Source organism: Monodelphis domestica, chromosome 1 (assembly GCF_027887165.1).
Source record: "Monodelphis domestica isolate mMonDom1 chromosome 1, mMonDom1.pri, whole genome shotgun sequence".
Taxonomy (NCBI): Eukaryota; Metazoa; Chordata; class Mammalia; order Didelphimorphia; family Didelphidae; genus Monodelphis; species Monodelphis domestica.
Window position 1 is genome coordinate 456,312,510 of NC_077227.1, and position 18,273 is coordinate 456,330,782.

At 39.4% G+C, this 18,273-nt stretch overlaps 1 protein-coding gene and 1 non-coding gene across 2 annotated transcripts in view; one reads left to right on the forward strand and one right to left on the reverse strand.

Annotated features, from left to right (window-relative positions):
• The window catches only part of LOC103094988 (uncharacterized), a 60,143-nt gene that overhangs the window by 36,042 nt on the left and 5,828 nt on the right, over window positions 1-18,273 (reverse strand). The window lies entirely within an intron of this gene.
• WFDC3 (WAP four-disulfide core domain 3) overlaps window positions 1-18,273 on the forward strand; it is a 30,178-nt gene that overhangs the window by 3,712 nt on the left and 8,193 nt on the right. Inside the window, exon 2 of the mRNA XM_016427852.2 lies at window positions 1,626-1,677. Coding sequence (XP_016283338.1) covers window positions 1,626-1,677 — 52 coding nt within the window. The remainder of the gene's footprint in view (window positions 1-1,625; window positions 1,678-18,273) is intronic.

Sequence of the window (18,273 nt, forward strand, 5' to 3'; positions counted from 1 at the left end):
TTCTGGAGTAGGGACATGAGTCAAAGAGAGAAAATAATCCTATTGGGTCAGTCCACAGGATTGAATGTAAGTCTTGTGATCGTAAAGCTTAAGGGAGGCTCTTGGCCATTAGTAATGCCTATAAAACGGGAATAAAATGCTTATGTTATCTACTATATTGATTTGTTGCAAGGAAAGTTGACAGGCAGACTGCTCTCACCCTCACCTTACCCCCTCCAGCTCTAAGCACAGGGAAGATCAAAGATTCTCTCAGGGTCAGCTTATTTGTATATTGGAGACTTGAGAGAGCCAAAGCTCCAATCTTAGGAGCAATCTACAAGGCATTAAGATGTCCTATAAATCTCAAAGTATTATCTAAATAAGAATCATCATTGGAACCCAAGAGAATTTGTCTTGTCCTTTGATCTCTTGAATTATTTCATTCCCCTGAACCTGGGAGATGATTCCAGTTTCCTGAAGAGAGATAAGAGAGGCCAAGGATGACTGAGGGTCACATAGAGATTCAGTGATGCCACGACCAGAGTTTCCTGGAACCCAAGGCACCACAGGGAGAATCAGCCAGTCAACAAAACTTATTAAGCACATATTCTTTGCCAAGAACTATGCTATGATGGGTACACTAAGAAAGGCAAAAAACAACCCCTGCTGTCAAGGATCTCAAAAAGGAGGAGACAACATGCAAACAATTATGTACAAAAAAGATACAGACAGGATAAGTTGGTAATAATCAGCATCAGGAGCTTCTCAACCTGGATCAGCAGTAACATGACAGAAATTACTGTAACCTCAAAGAGAAAAGATCCAGAGTTGCTGAAACTGTCAGTTAATGTGAATTCCCTTGGACTGTTTAGCTGGGGAAGTTGATTTCCTTTTTTGGCCCAAGACTCCCAAATGGAGAGTGGAAGCAAGTTCATCATAATTTTTCCTAATTTCCTTTTCTTATTCAGATATAAGAAGATTAGATCTTGCTTCTATTCCTTTCCACACAGTGTGTTTGAATGGGAGGTCAATGGGAAGAAAATAAGTTTGGAAGTGAATGTCTCCATTCAGAAACATTCAATCTAGTTCCTTTTTATTTAGTCTATGCACAAATATATAAATATATATGATAAATATAAATATATATATAATCACAGTATGTTAAGTCTCTGAATATGTGAATTGAGAAAGTAAAATCCAAAGACTGGATGGAAGTTGTGGCTATGTAGAGACAGCAGATTCCACATTTTAATGTTTCTAGCAATATTCCATTTCATCTCCTAAATTTAATTTGGACCCAGCTAGTGAGGGATTATTGCTTGATTATTGCTATTAAAGCTGCTTCAGCACCATGAATACATGGACTTTTTGCAAAAGTAGCAGCCCATGTTTTCAAGCTAAGTAAACTCTCACACCCTTCAGAGATACTGTAGCTTCTTAGGAAAAGGGTTATCTAGTACATGCAAAAGAGTACCAGTAAGAAAGAGTACAACAAGAAAGGGTATGGGCAAAACGGGGAAGGCAACATTTGAACCAGACAACCAAAGGGTCCCATGTTTGGGCCAGCATCACATGAGATTATAGAAACAGACATAAGGCTAACAGGGAACTCGGAGTTTACCTATTTCAACTTCTTCATTTTGTAGATGATGAAACTGAGGCCCAATGAGGTCAAATGGTCTGTCCAAGGTCACACAGGTAAGTGTCAGCGGAAAGATTTGGACCCAAGTTTTCTTGACTCCAGATCCAGGACTTTTTCCATTGTGCCACACTGTCTCATTAATAGTAATTATGAATCCCCCTGCTCCCCCCAGAAAATCTTTAAGCCTGCCCTCAATATAATATAACCTTTTTGGCAAAAAAAAAAATGGAATATGAGGGGATATCCCTTGATTGGGGAATGGCTAAACAATTGTGGTATATGATGGTGATGGAATACTGTTGTACAATAAGGAATGATGAACTGCTTGATTTCTATAAGAACTGGGAAGACCTCCATGAACTGATGCAGAGTGAAATGAGCAGAACCAGGAGAACATTATACACAGAGACTGAAACACTGTGGGACAATCAAATGTAATTGACTGTTCCTAATAGCAATGCAATTATCCTGGACAATCCAGAGGGAATTATGAGAAAGAATGTTATCCCCAGCTAGAGAAAGAAGTAGGAGTAGAAATGCAGAAGAAAAATATATAATTTATCACCTGTTCATATGGGTTTTCGTTTTAAAAGATTACTCTAGTACAAAAATGAATAATATGGAAATGGGTTCTGAGTGATAATACATGTAAAACCCAGTGGAATTTCTTGTCAGCTCTGGGAGGAGGAAGGGAAGAGGTGAGGGAGACAAGAATCATGTAACCATGGGAAAGTTTTTTAAAAATAAAACAAAATTTAAAATTCCCCCCAAAAAAGAACTTACTATTAAGTTGAACAAATGATAGTTTGGAAATTGGAAAGAGATCTTTCTATAGCAGAAAGACTAGAAAATTTAAAAATAATAAGGGTAACTAACAGATTAGGATAGAAAACAGAGAGACTAAAGACTATTTTGGAAAAATAGATAGATAGATAGATAGATAGATAGATAGATAGATAGATAGATAGATAGGCATACATATTCTCACAAATACTGTACACTATATAGATACTATATGCATGTGGTTTCTGCAAGAAGGTCCTCAGTATTGAAGTTATGACATGAAGGTGTTCAGTAGTGAAATTCATATTCCATAAAATACATAGCCCCAACTTTTAATAAATCTATTGATCTAGTTCTAAAAGTTCTGCTTTAATGCATGAAATTTTCTTAAGAAAATTACTTGGTTTAGGGGCAGCTAGGTGGCCTAGTGTAACAATAAAAATTGGGGTTTTTGACTGTCTCTAGGTCTGGTCTATAATCTTAATCCACACAACCACCTAAGGGGAAAGAAAGAGAAAGAAAGAGAAAGAAAGAAAGAAAGAAAGAAAGAAAGAAAGAAAGAAAGAAAGAAAGAAAGAAAGAAAGAAAGAAAGAAAGAAAGAAAGAAAAGAAAGAAAGAAAGAAAGAAAGAAAGAAAGAAAGAAAGAAAGAAAGAAAGAAAGAAAGAAAGAAAGAAAGAAAGAAAGAAAGAAAGAAAGAAAGAAAGAAAGAAAGAAAGAAAGAAAGAAAGAAAGAAAGAAAGAAAGAAAGAAAGAAAGAAAATTACCTGGTTTTAGGGGATTCTGAAAAACTTTTTAAATATTCACAATTCTGATATGCACACAGAGTGAAAAAAATGTAATGAAAAAAGAACCTTAATAATAGTCAAAGTGAAATTTTGATGAAAATAAAATCTCTCTATAAAAAAAGAATGTAACCTTTTTGAAGGCTAGAGATGATTTCATTTTTGTATTTGTTTCTTCAGCATCTGGCACAACTCCTAGTATACAGTAAGTAGATAATACCATAAAAGTTGATAGGATTGGGTAGAAGTATGCTAGAAATGAATCAGAATATACATTAATTTCAAGTACCACAAGGACTCTAAACAAAGCTTAGCACACAGACTTTTTCTGGTTCCAGGTCTTTATTCCTCAGATCCTAGGATCAGTTAGTCCCCTGCTGGGATGGGTGGGTAAAGCAGGGTGCTGAGTACCTCTTGGACCACTCCCAGGAATGAGGCTGTGTCTCTCCCAGGTCTCATATAAATGACTAAACAGATCCTGAAAGAATCTTTGGTATTTCTTGTACCTGGAGCTGCAGGGGGTAAGAAGAGGGTAAGAGCAGCCTGACACTGCTAGCTTCATAGTTGGGGACCTGAGCACTTGCTGTCTCACCCAGGCGCTGCCCTAAGGGTAGTGTAATGGTCCACAAGCCTGAACCCCTAGGGAGATGGAATTCTCAAAAGAGCTGGACCCCATTGCTCCCAAGGGTCACCTAAAGGTAAGCACCCCCACCCCAAAATCCCTATCCTAGGCAAGCCTCAACCCCCTCCCTTAGCAAAGCCATGAAGCTCCTCTGGTCACACCCCATCCTTGGCATCCTTATAGTCTCCATAGTTCTGACCCAGCTTTAAAAAAGAAGAAATAGAGAGGAGGTCCAAGGGGAAATAGACTGCTGAAACTCCAGACTCACTCAGAAGTAAACTCCATCTAGGCCATAAGGTGAGAGATGGGGGAGTAGAGAGGAGGATAAATTCTGGGCCTCCAAAGAGTCTTTTTATTACATTCAGGTTCCTAGACCTGCTCTTAGTTCAATCTCCCTCTACCTCCATGCTCTTTATAGACAAGAGAATACAAGAAGTCCAGACAGTGTCCAGAACCCTGTATTTGGGGACAGGAATATGAGATCCAAAGTTTTCCTCAGAAAAACTGGCAGCCACCAAAAGGTACACACTAGGGGTCAGGTATCAAGACCAAGCACCAGGAATTGGCAAACCAGGATACTGATTCCACCACCTTCCCTATCACCAACATGGCCATCCTTTCTGCTGCCCCTGGGAGAAGGTGAAAACGAAGAACCATTGGTGAGAGGGGCACTGAGGCAGAGGAGACAATAATTCCATACCAGTATGAATGATGAAGGGTTTTTTATAACCCTTAGCTTCTGTCTTAGAATCAGTAGTAGGTATTGGTTCTAAGGCAGAAGAGCAGTAAGGGCTAGGCAATGGGAGTTAAGTGACTTGCCCAGGGTCACACAGCTAGGAAGTGTCTGAATCCAGATTTGAACCCAGGACTTCCCATCTCTAGACCTGGCTCTAAATCCACTGAGCCACCCAACTGTTCCCAAATGATGTTTTCTCAATGTGTACAAAGGAAGAGAGAAAGATTATGGAAAATTATCTTATGGAATCAGAGCATGGAGGTAGAAAGAGTCAGAGAGGGTGGTCAGTGTTTTTCTCACATGTGCCATGATATCTGTCCAGCCTGTGTCACACCTTTAGCCTAGCACCTACAGTATACCATGTACCTGAGCTTGTGTAGAGATCATCTATGATTTGTTGGGGCATATTTCTTTCCCAGACACAAAGGGGCATTACCCAAGGTTTGAATTGGGAGGAGGGAAGGAAGGTCTTCTAGAGAGATAAAAGATTGTAAAGGGGTGGGAGGGAAGGACACAATAAGCATTTGTGTAGTATATACTGTGTTCCAGGGCTATTCTAGGCACTTTTTACAAATATCTCATTTAATAATGATAATAATAGATGCTGTTTTTATAGCACTTATGTGCTAGGCATTGTGCTAAGCACTTTGCAATCATCTCCTTTAAGCCTCACAAAAACCCTGGGATATAGGTATTATTATTATTATTATTATTATTAGGCCATTTTGCTGGTGATGAAAACAAGTTAAGTGGTTTGCCCACGGTTGCACAGCTTGAAATAATAATAATAGCCAACATCTTGTAATGCTTGCTGTGTGTCAGGCACTATATGCTATGTGCTTTACAATCATCTCATTTGAGCCTCCCACAAGATCTGGGATGTAGATATTGTTATTATAGCCATTTTGCTGATGAAGAAACTGAGGCAAATGGAGGTAAAGTATCTTGCCCAGGGTTACACAGCTAGTGAACATCTGAGGCAAACCGCTTCTGTTCTAATATGAGGAAGTGACCTATATGTTCCCTCTCTGCCGTTATCAGGGATTGTTAAAGGGAGATAATGAATGGAAGCCTGGCAATCATTCATTCTGCTATAGCTTGGTGGTTTTAGAATGGAAAGAGAAGGGAAGAGGAATACTGTATATTGAGGAGGAAGGGAGAGAAAGGTTATGGATTTCATGGTTTATGGGGATGGAGGCAGAAGTTTATACAAAGAAGGGGGAGAGGGGAGAGGGAGCAATGAACACTACAATCTCACTCTCCACCGAACACTGGTCAAAGGAAAGAAACACAAACACATGTACAGAAACACATTTCACTCAACAAGGAAAGGGAGGAAAGGGAAATTGGGAGGGTAAATTAAGGAAATTAGTCCTAAGCACTTTAATAAAAAAGTAAAAAATAAAAACTCTCCCTTCTGTCTGAGAATTCCAAGGTGGTTCCAAGGCAGAAGGTAAGGGCTAGGCAATGGGGGTTAAGTGACACAGGTCACACAGGGCCTCCTATCTCTAGATCTGGATCTCAGGACACTAAGCCACCTAGCTGGCGGCCCCCCCCCGCCCCCCCCCCGTAATAAGCATTTATTAAGCTCCACTTTGCATCTGCCTCTCTGCTTGGTCTCAATTGCACAGAATAAGATGCTACCATGCCAGGTACTCCCTGGGTTCCCCAAATAGTACGTTCTTTTTTTTAACTCTTACCTTCTGTCTCAGAATCAATATTAAGTATTAATTCCAAGACAAAATAGTGGCAAGGGCTAGACAATTGAGGTTAAGTGACTTGCCCAGGATCACACAGCTAGGAAGTCTCTGGAGCCAGAATTGAATCCAGGACCTCCTATCTCCAGCTCTGGCTCTCTAATCTCTAAGCCACCTAGCTGTCCTCCCCTACGTGGTAGGTTCTTAATAAATATTTATTTAATTGAGTCCTACTATGTTCCAGGCATACACTTTACAAATATTATGTCAGTTGATCCTCACAATAACCCTGGGAGGTAGGTATTATTGTTACTCCCATTTTACAGTTGAAGAAACTCGGGCATATAAAGATTAAGTGATTTGTCCAGGATCACACATCTAGAAGTGTCTAAGGCCAGCACTCTAGCCACTGAGCCGCCTAACTGCTTCTTCACTAGTCCTAAGTAAAAAAACAGAATTTCTCACTAAAAATATACAAAAATATTTATAACTCTGTTTGAGGTAGTAAAAGAATGGGAATCTGAGGGAATATCTATAAATTGGGTAATGGCTGAACAAATTATATCACATAAAGGCCACAGAATCCTATTGTGCTGTTCAGATGAGTTCAGAGAAACCCAAGAAGATCTGTATGAACTAATGTAGGATGAGGTAAAAAGATTTGAGAATAATATACAAAGATAACAATATGGTGAAGACAACTTTGAAGGACTTAAGAACTCTAATCACCAAAATGACCACTCATGATTCCAGAAGACTGATGATAAAATCATGCTTCCTATTCCTGATAGAAAAATGATGGATTCAGAATGCAAAATGAGACTTTTTTTTTAACCCTCACCTTCCATCTTAGAATCAATACTGTGTATTGGTTGTAAGGCAGAAGAGCAGTAAGGGCTAAGCAAATTGCCCAGGGTCACCCAGCTGGGAAGTGTCTGAGGCCAGAGTTGAACCCAGGACCTCCCATCTCTAGGCCTGGTTCTCAATCCACTGAACTACCCAGCTGTCCCCCCCCCCCATTCATTTATTTATTTATTTATTTGGACATGAAAATTTGTTTTGATTGACTATACATGTTTGTAACAGAGGTTTTGTTTTTCTTTTGTTCTCAAATTGGGGCGAAGGAGGAAGGATTAAGGAGAGAGGGAGATGGCAGATTTTTACTGATTAAAAAAATAGAAACTTATTTAGAAACAAGTCCACACTGTGGCATGACAGCCAAGAAGACTAACTAGCTTGCATTAATAAGCATATTCTCCAAAACAAGGGAGATGATTATCACTTTGTCTTCTGCCCTGATTAGAGCAATGTGTTCAGTTCTTGGCACATATTAGAAAAAAGATATTGACAAGGGCAGCAAAGTGGCTCAGTAGAGAACTAGGTCTGGAGAAAGGAATTCCTGGGTTCAAATTGTGTGCCTAGTTGTGTGACCCTGGACAAGTCACTTAACCCAAATTGCCTAACCCTTATGACTCTTCTGCCTTGGAACCAATACTTACTATCAATTCTAGGACGAAAATTATAATTTCTGTCTTGTGAAAAAACTTTATTCAAATGTGGAAATTGCAGGGGGTAAAATCTTATCTCATTGTTTGAATCTAGCCCTGTGTGGCTGGGAAAGAACTACCTCTAACTGCTGCTTATAGACCTTTAACTAAGGACCTAGGTTAGATTCATCAAAAACCCAGTTAGACCCAAAGATTGATAGGAGTTTTTTCACAATTGTACATCTCAAGTACCTTGTATATCCTACCTGAAAACTAACCCCATACTGATCAATCAGTTATTGTTTCCATGTTCCTTTGATTATTTAGAAACACTTGGTGGGGGGGGGGGGGAAGTATGTCTTTTCTAAATCCATGGAATTGTACTTATTCACTATCCCCCTCTCAACTTGGAAAGTCCTTAATCTCTCCCTCAATTAGAAATCATATTACCTTATGTTATAACATTTCCTTTTCATTAATTGGCCTTATTTGAGTGTTTTTAGTGTAAAAAAGTCTGTATCTCCCTTTATTATGGGTCCAGCCCTAACTCCAGAAGGGGCTTGGTCTTGATTTGTTGAGTAATTTGTATGCATTGCTTAATAATTCAATTCTTAAAATGTTTTCCTTTTTTATTTAGAATATTTTCCCAGGGTTACATACTTCATGATCCACTCCCTCCTGCTCTTTCCTCCCCACTGGGTTATATCTGTATCATTGTTCAAAACCTATTTCTGTGTTATTCATATTTGTAGTAGAGCAATCTTTTAACATCAAAACCTTAATCATATCCCTATTGAACTAAGTGATCAATTATATTTTTTTCTTCTGCATTTCGGTTCCCACAGTACTTTCTCTGGATGTGGATAGGGTTCTTTCTCATAAGTCCCTCAGAATTGTCCTGGGTCATTGCATTGCTGCTAGTAGAAAAGTCTATCACATTTGATTGTGACATAATGTATCAGTCTCTGTGTACAATGTTCTCCTGGTTCTGTTCCTTTCACTCTGCATCAATTCTTAGAGCTCTTTCCCATTCACATAGAATTCCTCCAGTTCATTATTACTTCTGGCACAATAGGTATTCAATAATCATCAGATACCACAATTTGTTCAGCCATTCCCCAATTGATGGACACTCCCTTGTTTTCCAATTTTTTGCCAAAGAGCATGACTATAAATATTTTTGTTCAAGTTTTTTTCCTTATTATCTCTTTGGGGTACAAACCCAACAATGGTATGACCGGGTCAAAGGGTAGGCATTCTTTTAAAGCCCTTTACACATAGTTCCAAATTGCCCTCCAGAATGGTTGGACCAATTCACAACTCCACCAGCAGTGTCAGCAGTGTATTAGTGTCCCAATTTTGCCACATCCCCTCCTACACTAATCACTTTCTTTTGCTGCCATATTGGCCCCTCAGCTAGGTGTAAGGTGGTACCTCAGAGTTGTTTTAATTTGCATTTCTCTAACCAGGAGGGATTTAGAACACTTTTTCATGTACTTATTGATAGTTTTGATTTCATTGTGTGAAAACTGCCTATTCATGTCCCTTGGCCATTTGTCAATTAAGGAATGGCTTGATTTCTTATACATTTCACTTTTTTCCTCATAAATTTGAGAAATTAGACCTTTGTCAGAGAGTTCTGTTATAAAAATGTTCTCCCAGTTTGTTGCTTTCTTTCTAATTTTGGTTGCATTTAGTTTTGTTTGTACAAAACCTTTGTAATTTGATATCATCAAAGTCATTCATTTTGCATTTTGCAAAGTTCTCTATCTCTTTCTTGAATTTTTCCAAGATTTCCCACAGATCTGACAGGTATACCATTCCATGTTCACCTAATTTATTTGTGATTTCACTCTTTATATTTGTCATTTACCTGTTCTGAATTTATCTTGATATAGGGTGTAAGATGTTGATATAAACCTAATTTTTCCCATACTGTTTTCCAATTTTCCCAGAAGTTTTTGTCAAATAGTAGATTTTTTCCCCAAAAGCTGGGATCCTTGGGTTGATTGAACACTAACTTGCTGAGATTATTTACCCCTAGTCTATTCCATTAGCAACCATTCTGTCTCTTAGCCAATACCATATTGTTTTGATGACCTCTGCTTTATAGTACAGTTTAAGATCTGATTCTGCTGGGCCCCCATCCTTCACTTTTTTTTTCATTATTTCCCTTGATATTCTTGATCTTTTTTGTTCTTCCAGATAAATTCTCTTATATTTATTTCTAATTCTATTTAAAAAATGGTAGTTTGATAGGTATAGCATTGAATAAGTAAATTAATTTGGGTAGGATTGTAATTTTTATTATATTAGCTCATCCTACCCAGGAACAATTAATGTTTTCCCAATTATTTTGATCTAATTTTAATTATGTGAAAAGTGTTTTGTAGTTGTGTTCATATAACAGTGAAGGAAACATCAAAGGCAGTCCTAGGCCCCAAACAATGCAACCACCAGGACTGGTTTGACTAGAATAACACGGCTATTGAAGACCTATTGAGCAAAAAGAACAAAGCCTTTATGGAGTGGCAAAATAATCCAAACTCTTCTCCTAAAAAGGACAGATTCAAGTCTCTCCAATCCACAGCGCAGCGTGAGATCAGGAAGATGCAAGATCAATGGTGGGGAAAAAAGGCAGAAGAAATCCAGAGTTTTGCTGATACAAAAAACTACAAACAATTTTTCAGTGCCCTCAAGACTGTCTATGGGCCATTAAAACCCACCACCACTCCCTTGTCACCTCTGACGGTGACACTCTCATAAAAGATAAAAAAGGCATCAGCAACAGATGGAAAGAACACTTTAGAAACACTTTAGAAAGAACACTAAACCTACCCTCTTCAGTCAACCAAAGCACCCTTGACCAGATCCCCCAAAACCACACCATTGAACAACTTGACATCCCTCCTTCAATAGAGAAAGTCCAAAAAACCATTAAACAAATGAGTACAGGCAAGGCACCCGGTAAAGATGGGATCCCAACCGAGGTGTACAAGGCCTTAAATGGAAAGGCACTCCAGGCATTCCACATACTGCTGACCAGCATATGGGAAGAGGAAGACATGCCCCCAGAACTCAGAGATGCCTCCATCATAACCCTATACAAGAACAAAGGCTCACAAGCAACCTGTGACAACTACAGAGGCATCTCACTACTCTCCACTGCTGGAAAGATCCTCGCCCATGTTATACTCAACAGACTCCTGTCATCTGTCTCAGAACAGAACCTGCCTGAATCACAATGTGGCTTCCGACCAGATCGCAGCATCATCGACATGGTCTTCACAGTGAGGCAAATGCAGGAAAAATGCCTTGAGCAGAACCTGAGTCTCTACATTGTCTTCATAGACCTGACAAAGGCGTTCGACACAGTGAACAGGGACTCACTGTGGGTGATCCTCAGTAAGCTCAGTTGCCCAGCAAAATTCGTCAAACTGATCCAGCTCTTTCATGTCGACATGACAGGGGAAGTCCTATCTGGTGGAGAGACTTCCGATCCCTTCAACATCTCCAATGGCGTGAAACAAGGCTGTGTCCTCGCTCCGGTACTATTCAATCTATTTTTCACCCAAGTATTACAACATGCTGTGATGGATCTAAATCTGGGAGTCTACATCAAATGCCGATTGGATGGCTCACTATTCAACCTTCGCCGCCTGACTGCAAAAACAAAGACAACAGAGAGATTCATCCTGGAAGCTCTCTTTGCAGATAACTGTGCTCTCATGGCCCACCAAGAAAATCATCTTCAAACCATTGTGGACAGGTTCTCCACCACAACAAAACTGTTTGGCCTGACTATCAGTCTCAGCAAAACAGAGGTGCTGTTCCAACCTGCACCAGAGAGGCCAACTAACCAGCCGTGCATTACAATTGACGGCACGTAGCTTTCTAACATCAACACTTTCAAGTACCTGGGCAGCACCATCGCTGACAACGGGTCCCTAGACCACGAGATTAATGCCAGGATCCAAAAGGCCAGCCAGGCACTCGGGCGGCTGAGCTCCAAAGTCCTCCAACATAGAGGTGTAAGCACTGCGACGAAGCTCAAAGTGTACAACGCAGTGGTCCTCAGCTCGCTCCTGTACGGTTGTGAGACATGGACACTGTACCAGAAGCACATGAAACAGCTGGAGCAATTCCACCAACGCTCCCTCCGGTCAATCATGAGGATCCGATGGCAGGACCGAATCACCAACCAGGAAGTCCTCGACAGAGCCAACTCCACCAGCATCAAAGTCATGGTCCTCAAAACCCAGCTACAATGGTCTGGACACGTCATCCGCATGGACCCACAGCGAATACCAAGACAGGTATTCTATGGTGAACTGTCAGCTGGACTCAGGAAACAAGGCCGACCAAAGAAAAGATTCAAGGATCAGCTAAAGTCCAACTTGAGGTGGGCTGGCATTACACCAAAGCAACTAGAACTTGCTGCCTCTGACAGAAGCAGCTGGCGAACACACATTAACCATGCCACCACCACCTTTGAAGATGAACGACGTCGACGTCTTGCTGCTGCACGTGAACACCGACACCAGGCCACACCCGCACCTCCCGTAACAACTGGAGTCCCAGGCCCCATGTGCCACAAACTCTGCGCCTCAGCCTTTGGACTCCAAAGCCACATGAGGGTACACCGTAGATGAAACTGCACAAAGACAATTGTCATTCTCGGTCACTAAGAGACTACCACTAATTCCTGTGTTTGTCTTGGCAGATAGATTCCTAAATATTTTATATTGTCTAGAGTGATTTTTAAATGGAGTTTCTCTTTCTAACTCCTGCTGCTGAGTTTTGTTGGAAATATATAGAAATGCTGATGATTTATGTGGGAATAATTCAATATTCTAGGAAAATGGAATCTTGTTTCCTCAGCCACTTCATCCCACCACAGGGTAGAGAGACTGTTCCATTTTTTTATTTTGCAAACCTTGTCAGTACAATATCTTGAACATATCAGGTATTTAATAAATATTTGTTGAAATGAATTATTGTTTCCATTTTATAGAAGAGGAAACTGAGACTCAAAGGTTTAGTGATTTGTCCATGCCAACTCAGCTAGTAAGCATTGGAGGCAAGATCAGTCTTGAGGTCTTTCTGACTCTAAGCTCTACACTCTAGCTCATGTAGGAGAATAATTGGCAAGTGGAACCAGCAGCTTTCTTCAAGTATTTAAAGAACGACTGTTGCTATTGTCATTGGAGCAGTGGGTGGAACTTGCAGAGAAGCAGATTTAGGATCAATATAAGGGAAAAGTTCTTAACAACCAGAATTGTCTCAAAAGAGAATGAACTGCCTAGGAAGATAGTGAGCTCCCTGTCACTGAGGGTCTTCAAGATGTTGATATGCCACTTGTTGGAGATATTGTCAAGTGTGTTTTGGTTTAGGTAGAGATTAATCAGTCAACAAATATTAAGCATTTACTTTGTGCCAGGCATGGTGCCAATAAGGTAAGCACTGCAGAGTTACAAAGAAAGGCAAACAATAGTCCCTGCCCTCACAGAACTCACATTCTAACAAAGAAGATAGTGTATAAATAACTAGATGTGTGTGTCTATGCATACAGATATGTAAACACACATACATTTACATATACAGATGAAGGAGGTTCTCAGTCTGGCCAAAGAAGAACCAGCCTCTAAACTCCACCAGGCTGTGAGAGCAGAAAGGAGAGGGACAAGAAGGAAAAGGAATGGTTTGGTATGGGAAGAGGAATGATATGGGATGACTCAGGGCTGAGAACTTCAGTTTTCCAGATAAGTTGTCTCTAGAGATTAGCAAATAACTAACATTTATATAGTGCTTACTATGTGCCAAGTACTTTACAAATATCTTCTCATTTTAGCCTCACAACAACTCTGGGAAAGAGGGGCTATTATTATCCCCATTTTACAGATGAGGAAATTGAACTGAACAGAGATTAAATGAATTGACCAGGGTCACAGTTAGTAATGTTTGATTTGAATTCAGGCCTTTATGACTTCGGACCCAGTGTTCTATTCACTGTGCCACCTAATGTTCATTTAACCTATCTCCTTCCCAATTCCCTTGTATTATGATAAGAAAATAAGGGGCAACTAGGTGGCTCAGTAGGGACAGAGAGTCAGACCTAGAGCTTTGTGTGACTCTGGATGAGTCACTTAACTCCAATGGCCCTTATCATTTTTTTTGCCTTGGAAATGATGCTTAGTATCTATTCTAAGACAGATAGTAAGAGCTTAATAATAATATTATTTAAAATACTTAAGTAGAAACTAAAAAATCAGTACTTGAAACCATCTAAAAAAATTTTAAGAATGATAGATGGGCACATTTATAAATAATTCTTTAATTCTATATCTACAAATTCCATTCACCCTCAGATCTAGAATTTAATCCCAAGGAAAGATACAATTTAAGACATTTTGAAGTACACACCATAGATTTTTTAAAATAAAAAAAAGATTGGTGATCTTTTTATTTCAAAATCTTGGGATGGAGTGTGTGCAATAGGTCCTTTGTTAAGGGTGGGAAGAGGTTGGTTGATAGCTGTGGGCAGGCGGCCAGGAACTTTGGAAAAGTCTTTGCTGGCTCCTCTCTAGCTTGATCCTAGGATAATGTATCTGACCTGTCAGACTGAAGTTGTGTCATTCCTGAAGAAGGCCTAGCTGAAGACTTCAGGTCCTCCGAGGTCTCCCAGTGTGACCCCCTATTCCACAGTATAGTAGATAGAGTAAGAAAGACCACTGAACTTGAAGTCAGAGGACCCTGCCTGAAATTCTATCTGCCTGAGAGAATTGGACAAGATGATCTTCAAGATCTCCCCTACCCCCACCCCCAGTTCTATATCTAAGACCCAAGGATCATTCATTCATTTATTCATGTTGTCAGCCCCGGGGTCTTTCCATGTATCACATTCCCATGTATCACATTAACATGGAAAAACTCATACCTGTGTTTGTTCTAAAATGTTTTCAAGACTATGAAACACCTAGAACTAGTAGCAATGTCCTCCTAGGATATCAAAATGGTCAAAATGAAGCTTGTTTCCTATAACTTTAACTCCAAAACTAACTTCTCATTACTCTTAACTCTGAAAGTAGTCCTTGCTCTGCTACTAACCTCACTGGGCAAGCTATTTCTTCTCTTTAGGTCTCAGTTATCCATCTGTAAAATAAGGGAGTGGACTTGCTGGTCTCTAAGACCCTTTTTCAACTCAGACATTCTGCCTACTGTTTTTTTAACCCTTACCTTCCTGGCCTAGCAGTATCAGATGTCAAACTGTACTATAAAGCAGTAATCATCAAAACAGTCTGGTTTTGGCTAAGAAATAGAATGGTGGATCAATTGAATAGATTAGATACATAATATACAGAGGAATGACCTTAGTAACCTAATGCTTAATAAACCCAAAGATTCCAGCTTTGAGGATAAGAACAAACTATTTGACAAAAACTCTTGGGAAAACTGGAAAATAATATGGCAGAAACTAAGTATAGATCAATATCTCACACCTTATACCAAGATAAGGTCAAAATGGGCATATGATTTAGATATAAAGAGTGATACCATAAGTAAATTAGGGGAACATAGAATAGTTTCAGATCTATGGAGTAGGAAAGAATTTATGACCAAACAAGAGAGGGAGAACATTATAAAACATAAAATAAATAATTTCACTTATATTAAATTAAAAAGCTATAGATACAAATAAAACCAATGTAAACAGGATTAGAAGGAAAACAACAAACTGGGGGGAAATTTATAGTAAATTTCTCTGATAAAAGTTTAATTTCACAAATTTATAGAAAACTAAGTCAAATTTATAAGGATACAAGCCATTCTCCAATTAACAAATGGTCAAAAAATATGAACAAACAATTTTCAGATGAAGAAATCAAAACTACCAGTAATCATATGAAATAATTATGTCACTCTTGATCAGGGAAATACAAATAAAAAACTCTGAGATATCACCTCATATTTATTAGATTGACCAATATTATGGTAATGGAAGGTTTTAAATGTTGGAGGGTAGGTGGCAAAATTGGGACACTATTGTTGATGGATTTGTGTCCTGATCCAACCATTCTGGAGGGCAATTTGGAATTATGCCCAAAGCCTATAAAATTGTGATACTTTGATACCTCCATTTAGTCTGTATACCAAAGAAATAATAAAAAATGGGAAAGAACATACTTGTACAAAAATATTTATAGCAGCTCTTTTTGTGGTGGCAAAAAATTGGAAATTGAGGGGATGTCCATCCATTGGGAAATGGCTATATGTGGTATATGATGGTGATTAAATACTATTGTGCTGAAAGAAACAATGAGCAGATTGATTTCAGAAAAAAGCTGGAAAGATCTACATGAACTGAAACTGAGTGAAATAAGCAGAACTGGGAGAACATTGTACATAGTAACAACAATATTGTACAATGATCAACTATGAAAGACTTAGCTACTCTCAGCAACACAAAGAACCAGGACAATTGTGAAGGACTTATCACAAAGAATGCTATCCACCTCAAGATAAAGAACTGTTGGAGTTGGATGCAGACCAAATCATACTTTTTTACAATAGTTTATTTATTATTTTATTTTGGGGTTTGGGTTTTATATGAGCACTCTCTTACAATGATTAAAATCAGTGCTAATTCTAAGACAGAAGAGTAGTAAGAGCCAGGCAATGGGGAATAAGTAATTTGCTCAGTTACACAGCTAGGAAGTGTCTGAGGTCAGGTTTGAACCCAGGACCTCCAGTCTCCAGGCCTGGCTCTTTATCCACTGATCTACCTAGCTGCCCCATTTGCCCACTATTTTAAGGTCCTTCCCATGTCTGACATATTTGGTCCTATGTTCTAAGCTCACTTTCAGATCTAAGTGTGTGTTCTATGTCCTTAGGCATCTTTCAGGTCTGTCTGACACTCCATGTTCTATGAATGTTTTTAGGTGGGAAAAAAAGCCAGGCTTGGTGTGGGAAGAAGAAAGATTTGGGATGGCTCAGGGTTGAACACTGCAGTTTTCCAGATGTTCTCTGTAGATTCCCACTCAGAGCTTCCCCTGAAATCTCTGCCCTGTCCATTATTTCTCTAGTTCTTTTTGGATCCTCATTAACTTTCCATTTCTCTCTCTAGACAGTCTCCTAGTGAAGACTGTCCAGATTCCTGTGTTACTCTCCTGTGGCCAATTGGAAACTTCAGGGGGAAGATGCAATTTTTATAAAGATTCTATTCCTTCTTTAGGAGGCCATTAACCCAACTGGCATACAATCTGACATACTTCCTAATCAATATGTCACAAAAGGAGAATAAATTAAAGTAGAATGCTGTAGAAGCAGTCAGGGTATTAAAAGAGGGCAGGAGCCACCTAAAGAGACTGCAAGACAGAGGTCTTGGAGGACCTGAACATTTCAGGTAGACCTTCCTTTGGACGGACACAACTTGAGCCCAACAGATCAGACACATTATCCCAAGATCAGGTTAGAGAGAAGACTAAAAGGTCTTTCCCAGAGATCCATTGGGCCTGTGCCCACATAGCCTCCTCCTGCCCCCAACAAGTCAGTCAGTTAATAAGCATATTTTAAAGAGTAGCACAGTGGATAAAGAACCAAGCCTAGAGTCAGGAAGACCTGAGTTTAAATTCGGATTCACATACTTCCTAGCTCGAGGACCCTGGGCAAGTCATTGCCTAGCCTTTACTGCTCTTCTGCCACAGAACCAATACACAGTATTGATTATAAGATGGAAGGTAAGGGTTAAAAAAAGAAACTTCAATCCCCTTTCCTTTCTTCAGTCAACCCCTTAGACCTAGGGTACTGTCTGTGGTTCTGACCATCATTTTATACTATAAACAGCTTCATCACTCTTATGGGTGACACCAGTTTCTTGTTCATAGGATTTGGGATTCTAGAGCTAAAAGATTCTTAGAGATCATTTAGTCCAACACTCTCCTTTTATAGATGAAGCTGAAAGGGGAAACAACTTGTCCAATGAGTAGATTAACAGAGATGATATTTGAACTGATGTCCTTTGTCTCCAAATCCAGTTTTACCACAATACCCTAATATGGATCTTATATTTTTGTAGAGTATATACAAGAAGAAATAGATAGATAGATAGATAGATAGATAGATAGATAGATAGATAGATAGATAGATAGACAGACAGACAGATAGAATTTCTTAAGCATTCACTATGTGCTGGGTATTTTGATAAATGCAGGAAATATAAATAAAAACAAATAAGATAATCCCTTCCCTCAAAAATTTTACATTCAGGGGGCAGCTGGGTAGCTCAGTGGATTGAGAGCCAGGCCCAGAGATGGGAGGTCCTAGGTTCAAATCTGGCCTCAGACATTTCTCAGCTGTGTGACCCTGGGCAAGTCACTTGACCCCCATTGCCTAGCCCTTACCACTCTTCTGCCTTGGAACCAATACTGTGTATTGGTTCTAAGACAGAAGGTAAGGGTTTTTATTTTTAAGAAAAAATTTACATTCTAACAGGGAAATGTAACACATAAGGAGATTCTGAAAAACAAGGGCAGTTCCTAGCATA